The sequence below is a fragment of the Moschus berezovskii genome, chromosome 11 (genome assembly GCF_049115385.1).
Source record: "Moschus berezovskii isolate FMDL1 chromosome 11, NW_MosBer_1.0, whole genome shotgun sequence".
Lineage (NCBI taxonomy): Eukaryota > Metazoa > Chordata > Mammalia > Artiodactyla > Moschidae > Moschus > Moschus berezovskii.
The window spans coordinates 78,237,065-78,254,838 of NC_142470.1; the positions used below are offsets into that span (position 1 = coordinate 78,237,065).

The 17,774-nt window shown below is 49.7% G+C and overlaps 1 protein-coding gene across 1 annotated transcript in view; it reads left to right on the forward strand.

Annotated features, from left to right (window-relative positions):
- The window catches only part of KCNK12 (potassium two pore domain channel subfamily K member 12), a 49,616-nt gene extending 32,520 nt beyond the window's left edge, over positions 1-17,096 (forward strand). The window contains exon 2 of the mRNA XM_055399789.2: positions 16,055-17,096. Within this exon, the coding sequence (XP_055255764.2) occupies positions 16,055-16,956 (902 nt within the window). The 3' untranslated portion in view covers positions 16,957-17,096. The remainder of the gene's footprint in view (positions 1-16,054) is intronic.
- Positions 17,097-17,774: the final 678 nt, after the last annotated feature.

A 17,774-nucleotide genomic window follows, 5' to 3' on the forward strand; every position in this document is an offset into this window, starting at 1 on the left:
TGTCTCCCTCCCCTCACACCTACAGCCAGCTTCCTCCTAGTTGCCAAAGCCCAGGGGAACTTTAGGAAGTTTCTGAGCACCGCCTCATTCCTGTTTCCTCCTCTAGTTTCCGTGCCTTCTGCCAAGTCCGTGTTCCTTCGTTCCCTTTGGGCTACTGTCCTGCTCTGGGCAAGCCCACCTCTTTGATACCTCTGAACTGGACTCTTTGACCTGCTGCTTCAGATGTCCTCATCACAGCAACCAGAGAGACTGCCTTTCCTTTTATAACTGTCATGTAAAATTTTTAGTAGATAAACATTGATTTAGCATATATTAACACTGTACTCAGAATATAAACTGATATGCCCTCAAATATTTCCCTTGTTATAACTGAAAGATTACAGGCTTGAGAGATGAGGTTGAGAGACAGGAGACAGGCTCAGACTCAAGGGAGTCACATGCCATTTATGTCACATTATCTCTCGTGGGTTCAATTTCCTCATCTATAAAATGAGACAATGATGACATTCTTTCCTGGGTTATCGTGATGACCAAATGAGATAAGACATAAAAATTTGCTCTATACACTGTCCAGAGATATTAAAAAATGTTGATGGTTATTCTTATCATCTTAATACCTTCTAAAATGGTAGGAGGTTCTGCTCATAGAGAAAATTATATTCAGCATCTCAGATGTCCCTTGGAATCTAGTTGAATATTTATTGCATTTCTTCCTCTTTTTGTAAAACCGCTTGTTTACCTCTTTGTCCCTAATGTTAAAGTCAGATGAGGGACTTCCCTGGTGGTCCAGTGGCTAAGACTCCATGCTCCCCACGCAGGGGGCCCAGATTTGATCCCTGGTCAGGGAACTAGATCCCACATGCCACAACTAAAAATCTTGCATGCTGCAATTAAGACCCAGTATAGCCAACTAAATGAATATTAAAAAATAATAATAATGAAAATAAAATGAGAGGGATAGGTTTTTTTCATATTCTGGGGCATTTATGTAACTGAAACTTTGTCCTGAGAGTGTCCATAAGAGACTTGATGACCAATCTCTTTGTCCTGTGTTTCCTTTATTTTTCCCTCTTCCTTTCTCGCCTACCTCCATCTCCTCGCCTCTGGCTGTTGACTGGCCTGGAACATGCTTATGTAGATGTCATCTCCTTCCAGTTCTTCCTTAGATGTTACTTGCTCAGTGAGGCCTGTGCTGACCTACCCCACTGAGCACCACAGACCGCCTCCTCCCTCCCCCAGCTCTCTCCACCCACTCAGCCAACTCTTTTCTTCTTTCCGTAACACTGCCACTTTCTAGTGTACCATGCAGTTTACTTGCACAGTATGCTCACAGTTTATTATCCATATTCCATGCTGAAATGTAAGCCTTGTGAGGACAGGGTGCTGTGTCTGTCTGGACCACATATAAAGCCCAAGGGCCTGGTAGAGAGTGGGCCCTCAGTCACTATTTGTTGACTGAATGAAAGCCTCCTTCACGGGCTCCTCTTCTGCCCCTTCTCCAGGGGCCCCCATCTCATCCTGTACATGCTTCCTGGGAAGTCTTATCCACATGACCCTTGAACAGATGTTCCAGCCCAGACCTCCAATACTGTCTCCATTGCCTCCACCTGCTTGGGTAAGACATCTTTATTGCGTCTCTAGGAAGCCCATTCAGATCTTTTGTTTCCTGACATCCCATGATGTCTCCATGTTGTTATTTTTATAAGGTATCATGGTTATTCTCTTGAAAACATGGGTCTTATTCATTTTTATTTATAATTTAATAAAACAGCGTTTATTGGGAAAAAAGTTATGGTTTCAAAAGTAGCCATACTTTTGAACCACATTTGTACCACAAGGAAATGTGAAATATTTATAAAAGCAATGTAAGAGACTCAGGTTTGATCCCTGGGTTGAGAAGATTCCCTGGAGAAGGAAATGGCAACCCACTCCAGTCTGCTTGCCTGGGAAATGGACAGAGGAGCCTGGTGGGCTATAGTCCACAGGGTCACAAGAGTCAGATACAACTTAGTGACTAAACCACCATTACAGAAGAAAACAGAAATAAAAATCACCCGTATTTCCACAATCTAGATGTATGTTTCACCTGTGGAATTAAATACATGTGTGGGCACATACGCATACACATATATAGCCAATATATGAGGAAACTTGGAAGGAATTAATTAAAGAAATAGCATCTATGGAACACTTAGAGCAGAACTATTTTGAGAAAGACAAAGGCAACCTCTGAGAGTCAGGAGCCAACCTGGAACTCACAGTTCGTCAACAAGGTGTGGGGATGGGGTTTGGGCCTTGAACATAAGCACTTTCCCAGGACATCTACAGCAGCCAAGGCCACCTTGTGACAAAGGTGGAGATTAAAAATCAGACCACTCACCAATATCATGTCTGAACACAGACCAAGTAACAACATCATCCAAACCAAAGAAATGACCAAACACCCCCATCAGGTTAATATGAGCAACTGCTATTTCTTTATCAACCACAGCTTTGACTTTCCTCCGTTATTCCCCCCTTCTAGGTAACAATGATTAAGATACTCAAACCTAGACTTATCCTCTGTTTCCTGCTTTGGTGGCATCTAGTTCAGAGCAAAGTCCTGCTTTCTTGAGTCCTGCCCGAGTCACTTGACTCAAGGCCAAATCCTAAATGAGTCCCCCAGATCCCCATGATAGAGTCTCTTTTGTTACTGTGAGTCAATAGATTCCATTTTGTGGAACTGCAGGTGTGTTCCTGGTGATCTTTGGAAGCAGGGTATGGGCAATATTGTACATCTGAGTATTCCTCCCCACCCCCATGCCTGGCATATAGCAGGTCTCAAAAACATGTTAGGTAGATTAACTAGAATGAAGATTGAAATCACATTTCTGGTACAGAACCTACTGGTGGTCACCAAACTGCAGTTTCTGCCCCTGCATTGTGAAGGATGAGAAGAAACCTAAGACGTGGGCCACGTCCTCATTGGCAAGGCAACACAGAAACACACAAGATGAAATGATACTCCAGGACCATAGTCAATAGTACAGAGGCCATCAAGAGTAGCACATAATTAAATGCCTGATGAGCTCTAAGTGCTGCCAGGTGATGAATGGGATTCAGGTAGGTGAACAGAAAAGGAAAGAAGTCATTGCAGACTTTCAGAGATGGGAAACAGTGGGCGCAAAGGTACAGAGGAGGGAGTGTTCATGGTATGCTTGCTAGACACTAGTTTCTTTCAAGCTGGAATTCTGCCCTCCATGCTCATCTCATATCCCCATGATGTGGTATCCATTATGAAGCAGGATTTTAGTAATTACCTGGTAAATGAAAATGTGTGCGTATGGATCAGTGAGGGGACCTATGCCCCTGAAGAAGAAGGTTCAAAGAGAGATGATGCTAGAAAAGTTAATTGGGGCCTTGAATTTAAGTCTAAGAAATTTTGGATCTTCCTGTCACTTGGGAGTTCATTGCAGTGTAAGCAGGAGAGAGATCTGGGCAGAGCTGTGCTTCAGTGCATTGGGTCTGGGACAAAGGTCAGAATGGACAGGGACAGAGAATATTTCCAGAAAACCAGGAGTTTGGTCCCAAGTCATCAGGGTGTCTCTGTGCAAATGGGGCGAGGGGTTAAAACAAGGTGATGAGGAAGGAAAGTGGGATTTGGAGTTGGCAGGCCTGAGCTTCTGTGACCTTCAGCAAGGTCCTCAACACCTCTGTGCCCCGGCCCCTGTCTCTCGTTGCTTGGGATCTGGTGCAGGTTCATAGGCCCAGGGCAGGCATTTTGGCCACAGCCAGTCCTCCTGCCTGGTGTGATTGTTTGCATGTTTCAAAGCAAACTCACAACCACAATCTCCAAACCAAAGACTGACGCAGACCTTAAGAGGTGGAATGGAAAGAGTCGTGAATGTGGGGCTTGAGGCCTGAGTGCTGGGGGTGTTCTTTCAGGCACTATTTTACTTCTCTGAGCCCTGGTTTCCACACCTGAATAATGACCAGAAGTCACACACTCCCCCACCACACCCAGGAGCTGCTCTGGGGGCGTATCTGTGATAGCACCAGCAGAGTGCGGGGCATACAGTAGGCTCCAGACACCCACCACTCCACCCTGCCTTCCTGTGAGCCAGGAATCAACCTCCCTTCCCTGCAGGGCAGCCGAGAGCTGAACGTGCAGCTGGGATGGCCCCCACCCCATCTGGAGAAGGATGCGCCCCCTCCCTACTTAGCCTCAGTGCAGGGGCCACATGTTTGGGCCCTCCTGACCCAGCCAGGCCCTAACAGAGACATTCACGCTGGTTTACCAGCCTGAGGCAAGGGGCCATGTCAGCGGGACAGCGCGGCCTACCCATGGTTCCCCGGGGACCTGCTCCACTGTAGGGCAGCTGGACCTGGCTGCAGCTTCAAGTGCAGTTTGCTTTTCTTATGGTTTCTTGGCTTGTTTCCTCCTCTGGGACAGCCAGGCAGGCCACCTTCTGTGAGGAGAGGTGTGGGGAGGTGGCCAGGCTTGGGGACCAGAGTTAGCGAGATGAACTCAGAGCTCCGAGAAGCAGCCCCTTCCTCATGTCTCCCCTCAGCCTGGGTGCAGAGGCCCCCCTCAAATGTGGCTCGGGGCTGCATGGGCGGGGAGGGGGACATGCTTCTCTAGGTGAATAAAAACTGAATTAACTGAGAGGAGCTGGAACTGTGCACGTGAGAGGACAGTTTGACAGGGTACCTGGGACCTACCACAGGTTCCCTTTAAAAAGAATCTGCACCTCTGTCAGCTAGGATTGGCGGTGAAGTGTGATTCAGTTGACGGTGTATGGACACTTCTGGGTTGAGGGACCTGCCTTCTCCCCAGAGCGGGTCTACCTGTCCTTCTGGGGGTGGCCTGCGCCTCACCACATCCCTGCATGGGGACCCTGAGGTTCGGGGGAGTGAGGCCAGGGCTGTGTGGGCTTCAGGGCTTTCCTCACCTCACTGCCCCACCTCCGGCTGTTGTTAGCCAGACTTTTGTCACATCAGGGACTGTCCCTGCCTTCCCTGGCCTTGGAGTCAGTCTTATCCTACAGTTCTGGGCTGAGGCTAAATTCTGGGCTCTGCTCTTTTTGTGGTGGGCAGGAGGGGCGGTGAGCTCATCCCTGGAAAGGATTAGTCATCAGAGAGACAGGGACAGATCTAGGGGGGCAGGACAGAGGACGAGCTCTATGTAAATGAGTCATCTTCCCTCCAGCTCCGAGGCTCCAGCTTGACAGCTGCTCCCCAGGAGAGGTTGTTAAGCGGGAGCGTCCCGGAGGCAGGCGTAGTTAACCGGCTTTTAATAACTCATTTTGCTGAATGATTTTTGGTGAGGAGAGAAAAACCTTAATCCCACAGATGAAGTGCACAGTGGAGGCAGGTTCAATTAGCCCCACGGGCAAGAGAAACAGCTCTGAGTTCCAAAGCCGACTCTTGGGGTCACGTGTCTGTCACTCCCAGATTACCGAAACTTTTCTAATGTTAAAAATCCATGGCCTGCAGCCTGTGGGGTTCAGCCTACTTTTTTTAAGTCCCAGACCCTCTCAGCCATCCCCATACACCCACCTGCTTTCAGCAAAGTTCATCCCAAAGGCCCCCAAAGAACAAGCAAAAGCGAACAGGAGAGTGAGAAGGCCCGCTTTCTCCACGGGACTTGTGTTCTTCTGTGTTGCCTTTTTGTCCTGAGTCAGGGAGCTTCTTAGGTGGCACTAGTGGTAAAGAACCTGCCTGCCTATGCAGGAGACGTAAGAGATAGGGATTCGATCCCTGGGTCGGGAAGATCCTCTGGAGGAGGGCATGGCAACCCACTCCAGTATTCTTGCCTGGAGAAATCCAAGGGACAGAGGAGTCTGGCGTGGTTCATGGGGTCGCAAAGAGGCAGATACAACTGAGCAGCTCAGCACATGCACACAGGTAGCTTCTAGCATGAGGCCAGCCCCACGCCCCACTGTGGCACCAAGCCCTCACCAGCACTGAGCCCTCAGGGAGCCTCCCATCTGGTTTACAATTTAGACAAATCCTCAAGTACTAGAGGGCTTCCCTGGTGGCTCAGCTGGTGAAGAACCCGTCTGCCAATACAGAAGACACAAGAGACACGGGGGCAATCCCTGGGTTGGGAAGATCCCCTGGAGGATGGAATGGTAACCCACTTCAGTATTCTTGCCTGGGAAATAGCATGGACAGAGGAACCTGGCAGGCACTCCATGACGTTTGCAAAGAGTCAGACACAACTGAGCACGCATGCATGCACACGCACACAAGTACCAGCAGACGTTGCACCCAGAGCGTTGGCTTTTCCATCACAGGCCCACTTTCCAGTATCAACCCCTTCCACCCACTAACCCACTTGATTTCAGGATTGGAAAAGGTGGTCCTCCCCTCCAGCATGGGGACCAGAGCCTGAAGCCAGCCCAGAGGGGATGTTGCCACTCACCCGGGATGGCTGCGGACACGGGGGCCTGGTGAAGTGAAGGGACAGCAAGTCAGTGGTGGAGTCGTCTTGGGTGTGTGTACGGGGGCTCTTCCTTGCCGCTGAAATGCCGAGTTGTAGTTCACACGGGCCCTGCTCCCCCTGCGGCTCTTCAGCTGTGATGTGAGGGCCAGCCTCGCCCGTGTGTTTCCCAGTTAAGCTCGCAGCTTCTTGAGCGCCTGCCATGTTCTAGGTGCTGTGGGAGGCACGAGGGAACCACCTCCTCATCCACTCTTCACAGCCACCTCACGAGGTAGGCGGTCATCGGGAGATTTTTAGAGGGAGAATAACGTGTCCCCATCGGCCCATTAGCAAGTAGAGGTGCCAGAGCTTGATGCCACAGCCCCTGCCCTCAGCTCTCAAAGAAAGCCAATGTTGGCCCTTCCTAAGCCTGCAGGAAGGGAGGCTCACTGAGCTTGATGCTTCCAGAGTTTGTGAGTTTCTACGGTACACATACCCAAGATGACTCCACCACTAACTTGCTGTCCCTTCACCTCACAGGGCCACTGTGTCCTCAGCTGTCCCAAGTGAGTGTCAACATCTCCTCTGGGCTGGCTTCAGCCTCTGCCCTGTGCTGGGGGGAGGCACCACCTTCTCCAAAGCTGAAATCAAGTGTGTCAGAGTATGTGAGTTTCTGTTGTACAAGGCCAGACATGTTGCTGGATGCCACGCCCAGATGATGGAGAAGCTTCTGGAGGTGTCACATGACACTCTCACTGCCACAGAGCTCCTGCAAGTTCAGCCTGAGTACAAAGTGGACAGGAGGGTCCCAGCCTTGCCCTCCTCCTTCTGCCTCAGGTTCCCCCACTCCATCAGCAAGAGTCTGTGGGCCGGACACCAAGCTGCACGTGGGAGTCAGCCAGGCTGGACCCAGCCCCTCACCCTGGCCTTGTCACACCGCTCTCCCAGTAGGGCACACCAGGTCTCTAACTTCCTCCTTCTCGAAGTCCCATCACGCTTCAAGACTAAACATGAATACCTCTTCCTCCATAAGACTCTCTCAGTCACTGCAGGAGAACACCAGCCCTGCTTCTGACCTAAGCTGCTTTGGAAATTTAAATTTCCCAGGCGATTCCACTTTGAAGCCAGAGTTAAGAACTGCTGATCTAACCAAAAGCAGCCTATGTCTCTTTTGTCTGAACTCTCGTGCGTTTGACTTTCTCTTAGCACTTCACAAACTCCTTCCTCTAGTTTCACACTGGGCTCTGCCACTTGCTTGCTCTGTGATTTGTGCAAGTTATTTAACCTAAGTGCCTTTATTAAGTGTGACTCAGTTTACTAATCTCACAAATGGGAATGATAATAATTCCCACTGTAGTTCATCAAATCTAAGACACCATCAATTATAGATGCACCAATAATGTATACTATCAAGAATTTTGAATGCTGCCAAATAAACTAAGTCATTGATTGTAAGGTGCATCCTGATTTCAGGGGTGTTAAAACTTGAGGAAAAAAGTTATGATTTAGGACGAATGACACCCAGTGCCTCACTGAATTGTGAGAATGGATGCACTGATTTACATGAAGCTTTGGCACAGTGCTTGGAAAGAGTGAGGGCTCAAATATATCAGCTATTATGTGATAATTATCACATATCCCATGTTTCCACTCCTCACAAAATGCTTTAGTAACTTCTTCCAGCCTTCCTTTCATTCTCAGAAGGTTTGGCCAGGCTGCTCAGCTGTCCTCCTCAGGAGAGGATCTTGGAGAAGGATGACATGGGCAGCCTCGAGGTTCCAGACCTGGGGCTTATGTGAGTCTTAAGTCTCACCTCTCAAGTGTCCAGCCTGCCTCCATGGAGCATGGCCATGTGCTTCCTGCCTTCTCCCCAAGTCAGTGTCAGCTCCAGCCACAGAGCAGCCTGAAGACTGCCCCAGCCTCTGCCCCACAGCCCACCCTATATCTCCCACTGTGTCCTGTTTGGAGAAGGAGAGGTGCTGGAAGACCCGGCTGCTGGCCTGGCCTTGGGCGAGGCCCAGCTCTGTGTGAGCTTTAGGCCCCTTGAGTGTTAAAGTGAGCCTGTTACTCCTCCTCCAGCAGTCAGGAAGGATCCCAGGAGAGGGGGGTGTTGGGAGATGCTTCCCAGAGGAGTGTGCCCAGCAGACAAGTAGGCCATGGGTAGGGCTGCCAGATTTAGCAGATAAAAATACAGAACTCCCAGTTAAATATGAATTTCAGAAACACAACGAATCTTTTTTTTTTTTTTTTAGTGTAAATATGGCCCATGCAATGTTTGGGATGTTCTTACACTAAAAAGTTCATTTGTTTATCTGAAATTCATGTTTATCTGGGAGTCCTATATTTTATCTGATGAGTCCTAATGGGTCCTTTCCCCTCTTCTGCCCACTGACCCCCTGACCTCAGCTTTCTCACTCTCCCTGATATTTAACTCTCATCCTTGAGAGGTTCTTGAAATTTTTATTTTCAGTTATTCAATCAACAAATAACTATCAGTGCCTAATTTACACATGATTCCCTTGTCCACTGGGAAGAATAAAAAGAAGACTTTATTAAGTGTTTATTAATGTGCTAGGCAAGGGCTTCTGCAGTGGCTCAGCAGTAAAGAATCTGCCTACAATGCAGGAGACACAGGAGACACCGGTTCGATCCCTGGGTCAGGAAGATTCCTTGGAAGAGGGCATGGCAACCGGCTCCAGTATTCTTGCCTGGAGAATCCCATGGACAGAGGAGCCTGGTGGGCTTCAGCCTGCAGGGTCGCAAAGAGTTGGACATGACTGAAACGGCTGAGCACAGCATAGCACAATGTGCTAGGCAGGCACTGTCCGAAGTGTTTTAGATGTTTTGACTCAGTTTAGTACAAAAATACAAATATTATCATCTCCACTTTACAGATGAGAAAATGGAGGCACAGAAACATTAATTAATTTGCTCAAAGACAAATCCTAGTGGAGCTAGGATTCAAACCTGAGCAGCCTATATAATCTATTATTCCAAATTGCCGATATAATGGTCCCTACCCCCAAGGGGTTCCCAAACTCATTGTAGAGCCAATATAATTTGGTTCCTACTCCCCAGGGGTTCCCAAACTCATTGTGGAGACAGTCCCACAAAGTTAATTCTAAGTCATCCATGCTTGGTGCTCAAAATAAGGTTCACTGACCAGTTGCAATTGCCTCACCTGGAGTCAGGTTAGAAATTTAGAATAATGAACGCCACCTCAGAATCTGACAAGATTCCAGGTCGATCCTAGATAATTGAGTCTGAGAATCACTACTCCAAACAGGTAGAGTGACAGTCAATGCATTCACTCAATAAATGGCCCAGCACATTCTACATGCCAGGCACTGCAAAGGCATTGCAGTGTTGCAGTGACTTTTTTAAAATGTGGGAAATCCTCACGAATGTTTTTAAGTGTCTCATCCTTAGTTTTTCATGAGCATAAGTATGGCATTTCCTGAAGATTATATTTTGAAATACTCAAGTCACTCGAGGTGACTAAATACATTCTATGGTCAATGGCTTATGTTTGGGGAACACTGGACTGTGTTAGCATAGCCCTCATGGTTTCCTATTAACACAGTGAGCACTCTGAAAAGCCCCACAGTAAATAAACTTGTTTCACTTTGACTTGTTTTTTAAATCATGGGAATTCTCTCCACCTTCCGTTAAGGCTACTGTCTCATCTTGAGCAACACCCATTGGCAGGCTATATTACGGTTCAGAGAGGGTTCATATCAAGAGCTTGACATTTTACAGATGAAGAAATAGAAGTTCAGAGGAGTTAGTGATAGTGACTTGCTTCAGTCACTTGGCTGATAGGGGCTACAACAGAAGTCAAAGGTTAGAGTTCAAGTCTGGTACAATTTCCATGACCCTGGGATGTTTAACCAGGCCCTTAACCATTGGCACCAGCTGGAGTGTGGTTGCACATGACAGAAGGCTTAGGTAGGAAAAGGGATTTATGGGTTCATGTAACTAGAAGCCCAAAGGTAGGCCAGACAGCCTGGCCTGTTTGACTGGACAGTTCATTAGGGCTTTCAGGATACCGTGACTCAGCCTTCTGCAGTGTCAGCTTCATCTAAGCTGGCCCCTCATGGCCACAAATGGCCACCAACCACTCCTGGGGCCACCTCCTGTTGCCTCCATACCCAGGGCAGCACTCTTAAAAGTGAGAAGCATTTGACCCAGAAACTATCAGAGAAACTCTCCTCTCATCTGATTGGTCTGAATGGGTTCACATGCCCATCCCTGAGCCAAACTCTGTAGCCATGAAAATGCCCTGCACTGGTTGGCTTAGGCCTATCCATCCTCCAACCAGTTATAGTAAAGGACTGGATTTTCCTGATTGGACTAGACTAATGGAGCCCACCCCTGGCTGTTGGGTCAGTTCTTCAAGGGGCCTGGCTGCTATACTATAGGGGGGTGGGGGTGGGGTGATGGTTAAAGGAGATAGCTGCAATGTCCACAACAAAGGTTTTATGTTACTTGAAGTTTAAACCAACAAATCATTATGATATATATTTTAAATATCTTACAGGTTTATATGTCAACTACAACTCAATAAAGCTGGGGGAAAAATTTAGGGAATTTAAATCAGAATATTTGAAATTGGGCAAATTCCAACCAGTAGGGTCATTAACAATAGAGCATTATATTTTTTCTTAAAGGAAGCGCTTTAGCCCATTTGCATTAGAATCATCAGGGGACATTTGTTAAAATGCAGAGTCCTGGGCCTTTCTAAATAAGTCTCTGGAGTGGGACCCGCCTTGGAATCTGCATTTTAATCATGCATCCCAGTTGCTTGGATTCACTGTGGCTTACACCTGTTGTCCTGGGGTAATTATTTGCTGTCAAGTATCTCAGATTAAATTATAAATTATATTTCCCCTCCACCAAGATGACACCACAGAGCTAATGGGAAAAGTTGCCCCAGATGATGAACCCAAATGTCCCATTTGGTGCAGTGAGAAAGGGCAAACAGTAACTTGCTGAGTATCTCGCTCAGCCCATGCCCTTGCCTGCACTGTTGGGGTTGATGATGCGTCCCTCTCAGGATGGTTGAGGGGACTGGATGAGAGGACACGTCCAGTGCCCAGCACAGAGGCTGCCACCCAGGGCCTGAGACAGATCAGTGCTGGCCTCCCCAACTCACATCCAGGCTCTCAGAGCTGAACTCCAGAGGCCCTGTCACTGGGGCCCCATTTGCGAAGGCGGCACCAGACAGACTTTGGGGATGAGCTTCACAGCTTTTGTCAAAGTGGCATAATAAAGCCCCCAAGTGTCTGCTCTCTGCAAACTGGGATGGCAGATCAATTGTGGCATAAACAAAACAGCAGGCTCGGTGCAAACCCGGAGACAGATTACGCCTCTGCAGAGTGTGAGTGGGGGAAGGGGGAATTCTCTGGTGGTTGGGTTTGCCTTTTCTCTGGCTGAAGCTTCAAGGCCCTTCTCCAGAGGCAGTCTGGCTCCCCACAGATTGCCGGAGTCTGGGGGGACTGTTCTTCCATTGTGGGAACATCTGGCTAGGCAGCAGCACCAGGCACTGACCCTACCGCCCTCAGAGCTCTGAGCCTCTTGGCATTGATGGGGAAGGAGGGTGGGCCGTGCCCCCTCCATCCTGTCTCCTGAGCTGAGCTGACGGTGGGTCTGTAGGAAAGCAAAGGGAGGTGAAGTGGGCACGGGAGCCAGACTTCAGGAAAAGGCCAGTGAGAGGGACCCTGGCATTGGGTGTCCTCTGTGATGTCAGGGAACCTCCTACCTGCCTGTCCTCTTCATTTTTGGTAGAAAGTGCCATAGCCAGTCACACATTTGGGGTTACTTGGGGCCTACAGTCATAGCCACGAGGAGACCTCAGGCCCAGGTCTGGCCCAGCTTCTGCGTGGAGGCAGCAGGGAAAAGCTCTGCCCCTGTCCAGGGCTGGGCCGCTGACAGCAGAGGGGTAAGTGGGGAGCTGTATAAAACCTCTAAGAAGGCAGCCTAGGTCATCTGTGAGGGCGTCTGTCTGGTTTTCCACCAAAGCCCTGAGCCTAGCACAAGGCCTGCCAAACCAGGTCCTCAGTGTTTGCTGGGAAAAGGAATGAGCCTGTAGGGGTTGGCCTTACGGCTGCACCACAACACCCACTGTTAGGACAGGCATACCTTTTCATGGAGCCCATATGGACCTTTGGTGACCCCCACAAACACAGGCACCACCACCCTGCACCTTTCCTTGAGTGGGTGGTGCTTTCTATGACTACACTGCATGCTCACCTGTCCTCCGCCCCTCAGGCCCCCATGATCTGGCAGGCAGCCCTCCTGGGCAGTCTCTTCAGATTTGGCTGCAGAGTTCACTTGACCCCTGTCACTCTCCCCCGTCCCTGGTGCAGGATGCCCTAGGAGACTGCCAGGGCAGCAGACTGCTCCCACTAGTGCCCCCTTCCTGCCCCTGCCTGTGTGAGCTGCACCAGTCAGCCTTCGACCCAGAGAACTGTGCAGCACAGGGTCAGATTCCAGGAGACACCTCTGACTCTCCCAGAACCCTCACCATGCTCTGCTCCAGTGCTCCAGGGTGAGTTTAAAAGTGTCTGCAGTTCAGTCAGAATCCACCAGGAAACCAGCTGCCAGGACTGTCCCTGCTGCAGCCTGATGTTCTCTTGACCAATCCCACCCCCACCATCTCTTGACTTGGGGATGCCACAGCACCCTCCTATTTCAAGGCCATTTCCCATTATCCCCGGGTATTTTCTAGTCTTTCTGTATAGCCTGGAAGTGGGTGGTGCGGGTTATTGGTCACCCTATTTTGCTGACTTAATAGATACAATGTAGACATATTTAAAATTTCTCTTTATGGGTTTCCATGGTGGTTCATTGGCTAAGACTCCAAGCTCCCGATGCAGGGGGCCCAGGTTTGATCCCTGGTCTGGGAACTAGATCCTGCATGTCACAACTCGGACTCAGCACCGCCAAATAAATAAATATTTAAAACTTCTCTTTAGAATGAGGGCTAATGTATTACATGCCACGCTAAAGTTTTAGCTGAAAATTCTAAAGAACAGGAAAATCCCATTCAATATTCTCTTAGGCATAGTATTAATATTCCAGGCTCAGCATTTTTCATTTCTTTAGGAATTTAGCCAAGTGATCCCCCAACCAGAGGTGTTGTTTTCCCTTCCTGAGTAGCAGCGGTGTTGTGTATGATGGTCTAAGCACCAGGCGAGAAGCCAGGACACAAGTATGGCATCTGTCCCCCACGAACCATCTGTCCCCCATGAGCTGTAGGTCATGTTCCCTCAACCCCTGCTCCCTCATCTATACAGTGACAGGTAGACCAGAATTAAGGTCCCTCATAGTTCCTAATTGTCTAGGCATTTTGAGGGTTTTTTTATCGTGAGAGTAAAAAAGCTCTTAAAACACATAGTTTGAAAAGTTATTATACAATGAACACTCATGTAACCACCACTCAGATCAACAGATCATTTCCAGCACTGCAGAGTCTCCCTGGGTCCCCTTCCGTTCACCCTGTCCTGCCACCCTCAGAGCAAACTCCAATTCTGCTTTTATCTCAATTTCCCTTGTAATTTTACCAATCAAATATGCATCCCTAAAAAGGTACTAGAGTTTGGTTTTGCCTGGCTTTGAATTTTATGCCAATGGAATACTTCCTTTGTGTCCAGTTTCTTTTAACCCTCTTTTTGTGAGGTTCATTCATGTTGCAGGTAGCAGTGGTCTTTGCTTTTTCTTTGCTGTATAGTATTTTCTTGTATGAATTGACCATGAATTAGTTAGGCGGTAGACACCTGGGTTATCAATTAATAGGATTTTTTTTTATAAATACACACAGAAACAAATACAAACATTCCCACTCCACATATAGTCATATTGATTCAGAGTTGAGTTCTTTATGAATTCAGAAACTTGAGTTTGACTTTAAAGTGTAGCAAAATTCCTCATTTTGAATTCCTGGTTACACTGCTAGTTTGGTTTTTTTCACACTCTTACAGCCAAATTCTGAACCTAGGGACATAATCCGTCTTCCTCAACAGAGGTATCACTATAAGATTTTCTCCTAAATTGAGTCACTAAGCATAAGATGAAGACAATGTCAGGCAAGGGGGCATTTCCTCCAAGGATCCTAGAAAATGATTAGCATACACATTTAAGGGATCATTCTTAAAAAAACAAACTAACTTCAAGGTTTTTCAGGGAAATAGTTAAGCCACCTCTTTCCCAGAGCTGGCCTTACTCCACTAACAAGGCATAGGTAGACCTCTTGACCTTGGGCATGCATTAAACAGGGATGCCCCTGAACTCTAGCTGCAGAGGTCTTGATAGGTGCTATCGTGCTGCTCTGATAATGTGTTTTCAGCTCAGACTCCAAGCAGCAGTGAATCTTCATGCTAAGGGATAGCATCCCCTCCCATAACCAGAGTCAGGTAGCCATGGGTCCCACAAAGACATCACAGCTGGCAGCTGGCTGAGAGCTCATGGTGGAGGAGCAGAGTAGCCACTCTGCGGGACCCTGGCCAGCATGGGCCAAGCACCCTGGCGGGAAGCCAAGCCTTCTGCAGCAATCAGTCGATAAAGAAACTCCCTTTAAGACTGTGCTTTGAACAAGTGGGTAAATTAAGACTTAATTATAAGAGTTCAAAGCACTAAGCAGCTGCCCAGGCATAGAGCAGACCTCTCAGGATGAAAGCCGTTCCAGACACACAGCAGCACAGGACCCAGCTGGGCGGAAACCTTTCCCTTAGCTACAAGTGGAGCAAGGGTGATTGATGGTGGTCCTTGGGTGAGAAAGTGCTGATGTCCAATGGCAGAGACACGCTCACTGTCTGAAGGTTGGGGACTCGTTCTCAAACAATCCTTTGTTAGTTTCATAAACCCCTTCTCAGAGATCATCAAATATAGCTGCTGCTGCTGCCGCCAAGTCACTTCAGTCGTGTCCGATTCTGTGTGACCCCATAGACGGAAGCCCACCAGGCTCCCCCGTCCCTGGGATTCTCCAGGCAAGAACATCGGAGTGGGTTGCCATTTCCTTCTCCAATGTGTGAAAGTGAAAAGTGAAAGTGAAGTCGCTCAGTCGTGTCCAACCCTTAGCGACCCCACGGACTGCAGCCTACCAGGCTCCTCCATCCATGGGATTTTCTAGGCAAGAGTACTGGAGTGGCTTGCCATTGCCTTCTCCGTCAAATATAGCTACCTGGACTAAATACAATATACCTGGTCCCCAGCGATTCTATCAGATGAAGCCTTTATGGAATTCTGTCCTAACAAGGCCCAAGTGTGCCACTGGTGCATTAAAAAACGATTTGAGTGGTGAGAGAACAGGTGACACTTGTGTGATTTGTGGGTATCTCAGTATCTTCCCCTGTGCAGCTGTTTTGTGTGTTGTGATGGGTCTTTCCTAGGGACTCTCTCACCCCACTGGCATTGATTTATAGATCCCCCAGAAGAGGAGTCATGTATCCTCTATCAGTTTAGGGGTTGTCCAGACTTAGGAACCATATCTGGTGCCACCAAGGGAGAGAAACGTCTTGGCACTGTTTCTCCTCCAGTTGAGTGATGCCACTCAGGTAAGAGCCATGTCAACACCTGAATACAACTGCGCCGCGCCGGGTGGGGTCCACCTGTCCAGCCAGGACCGTGCTGACCCCTGCTCTGTCCCCACAGGTTTCGGCATGACCACCCCCGCCACGGTGGGCGGGAAGGCCTTCCTCATCGCCTACGGGCTGTTCGGCTGCGCTGGGACCATCCTGTTCTTCAACCTCTTCCTGGAGCGCATCATCTCGCTGCTGGCCTTCATCATGCGCGCCTGCCGGGAGCGCCAGCTGCGCCGAAGCGGCTTGCTGCCCGCCACCTTCCGCCGCGGCTCCGCGCTCTCGGAGGCCGACTGCCTGGCAGGCTGGAAGCCCTCGGTGTACCACGTGCTGCTGATCCTGGGCCTGTTCGCCGTGCTGCTGTCTTGCTGCGCCTCGGCCATGTACACCAGCGTGGAGGGCTGGGACTACGTGGACTCGCTCTACTTCTGCTTCGTCACCTTCAGCACCATCGGCTTCGGGGACCTGGTGAGCAGCCAGCACGCCGCCTACCGGAACCAGGGGCTCTACCGCCTGGGCAACTTCCTCTTCATCCTGCTCGGCGTGTGCTGCATCTACTCGCTCTTCAACGTCATCTCCATCCTCATCAAGCAGGTGCTCAACTGGATGTTGCGCAAGCTGAGCTGCCGCTGCTGCGCGCGCTGCTGCCCCGCGCCCGGCGCGCCCCTGGCCCGGCGCAACGCCATCACCCCGGGCTCCCGGCTGCGCCGCCGCCTGGCCGCACTGGGCGCCGACCCCGCGGCCCGCGACAGCGACGCCGAGGGCCGCCGCCTGTCGGGCGAGCTCATCTCCATGCGCGACCTCACGGCCTCCAACAAGGTGTCGCTGGCGCTGTTGCAGAAGCAGCTGTCGGAGACGGCCAACGGCTACCCGCGCAGCGTGTGCGTCAACACGCGCCAGAACGGCTTCTCGGGCGGCGTAGGTGCGCTGGGCATCATGAACAACCGCCTGGCCGAGACCAGCGCCTCCAGGTAGACGCGCAACTTGTCGCACCACGGACCCTCAAGAAGGCTGGCGTGCAGCCGGGCGGCATTTGCTCTCCTCTCAGACGCTGGCGCTTTCTTAACCTTTATCCAATAAAATGAAACCAAAAAAAAAAAAATTTTTTTTTTAAAGAAATACTATTTGGCCAGGCCTGATGTTATCAAGAGCAGGTTTTGGGGGAGCCTGTTATTCTTGTGGGTCCCCTTCTTGGAGAACTGTGGTCCCCAGCAGATTCTCCTCCGGGGAGAGAAGGGGCACCCCAGACCCTCGCCTGGTGCACACGGCAGCAAGGGGAGTGCCGCCCCTGGGTTTTGCAGACTGGCACTAAACCCCGCCTCCAGGCACATAAGCAGCTGGCAACCCCAAAGCATATGGTGCAACTTTCCATGGCTCTGAATTACCTCTGCAGCATTTAGAATCCTGGCCCAGCCTAGCAGCTTCCTTCTGGTCGTCAGAAATGATATAGTCACAGTTATGACAGGTGGGGGTGGGGAGAGCCATATGTTGCCTCCTGATGTATATATATAGAACAGCCGCTACACACAGAGAATGGTGTAGTATTATGCAATGAGATGAAACATAGCACCAACTTACGGGCTGTGGCATTTCCCAGAGATCCGGGAATTGCCATGGTAAGGGGCTCAGGAGGCCTTTCTCAGCCTGGAGTTAGTCCACTTAGAACATGGAGCTGGGCAACTCTTTTTAAGGAGGGAAAGCCTGGAGTGGTCTGCAGGGCTCACTCAGGCTACAGGAGCCCAGCTCTGCCTCAGTTGGCTGATCTCTGTGGCTCAGGGCACATCTCTGAATCC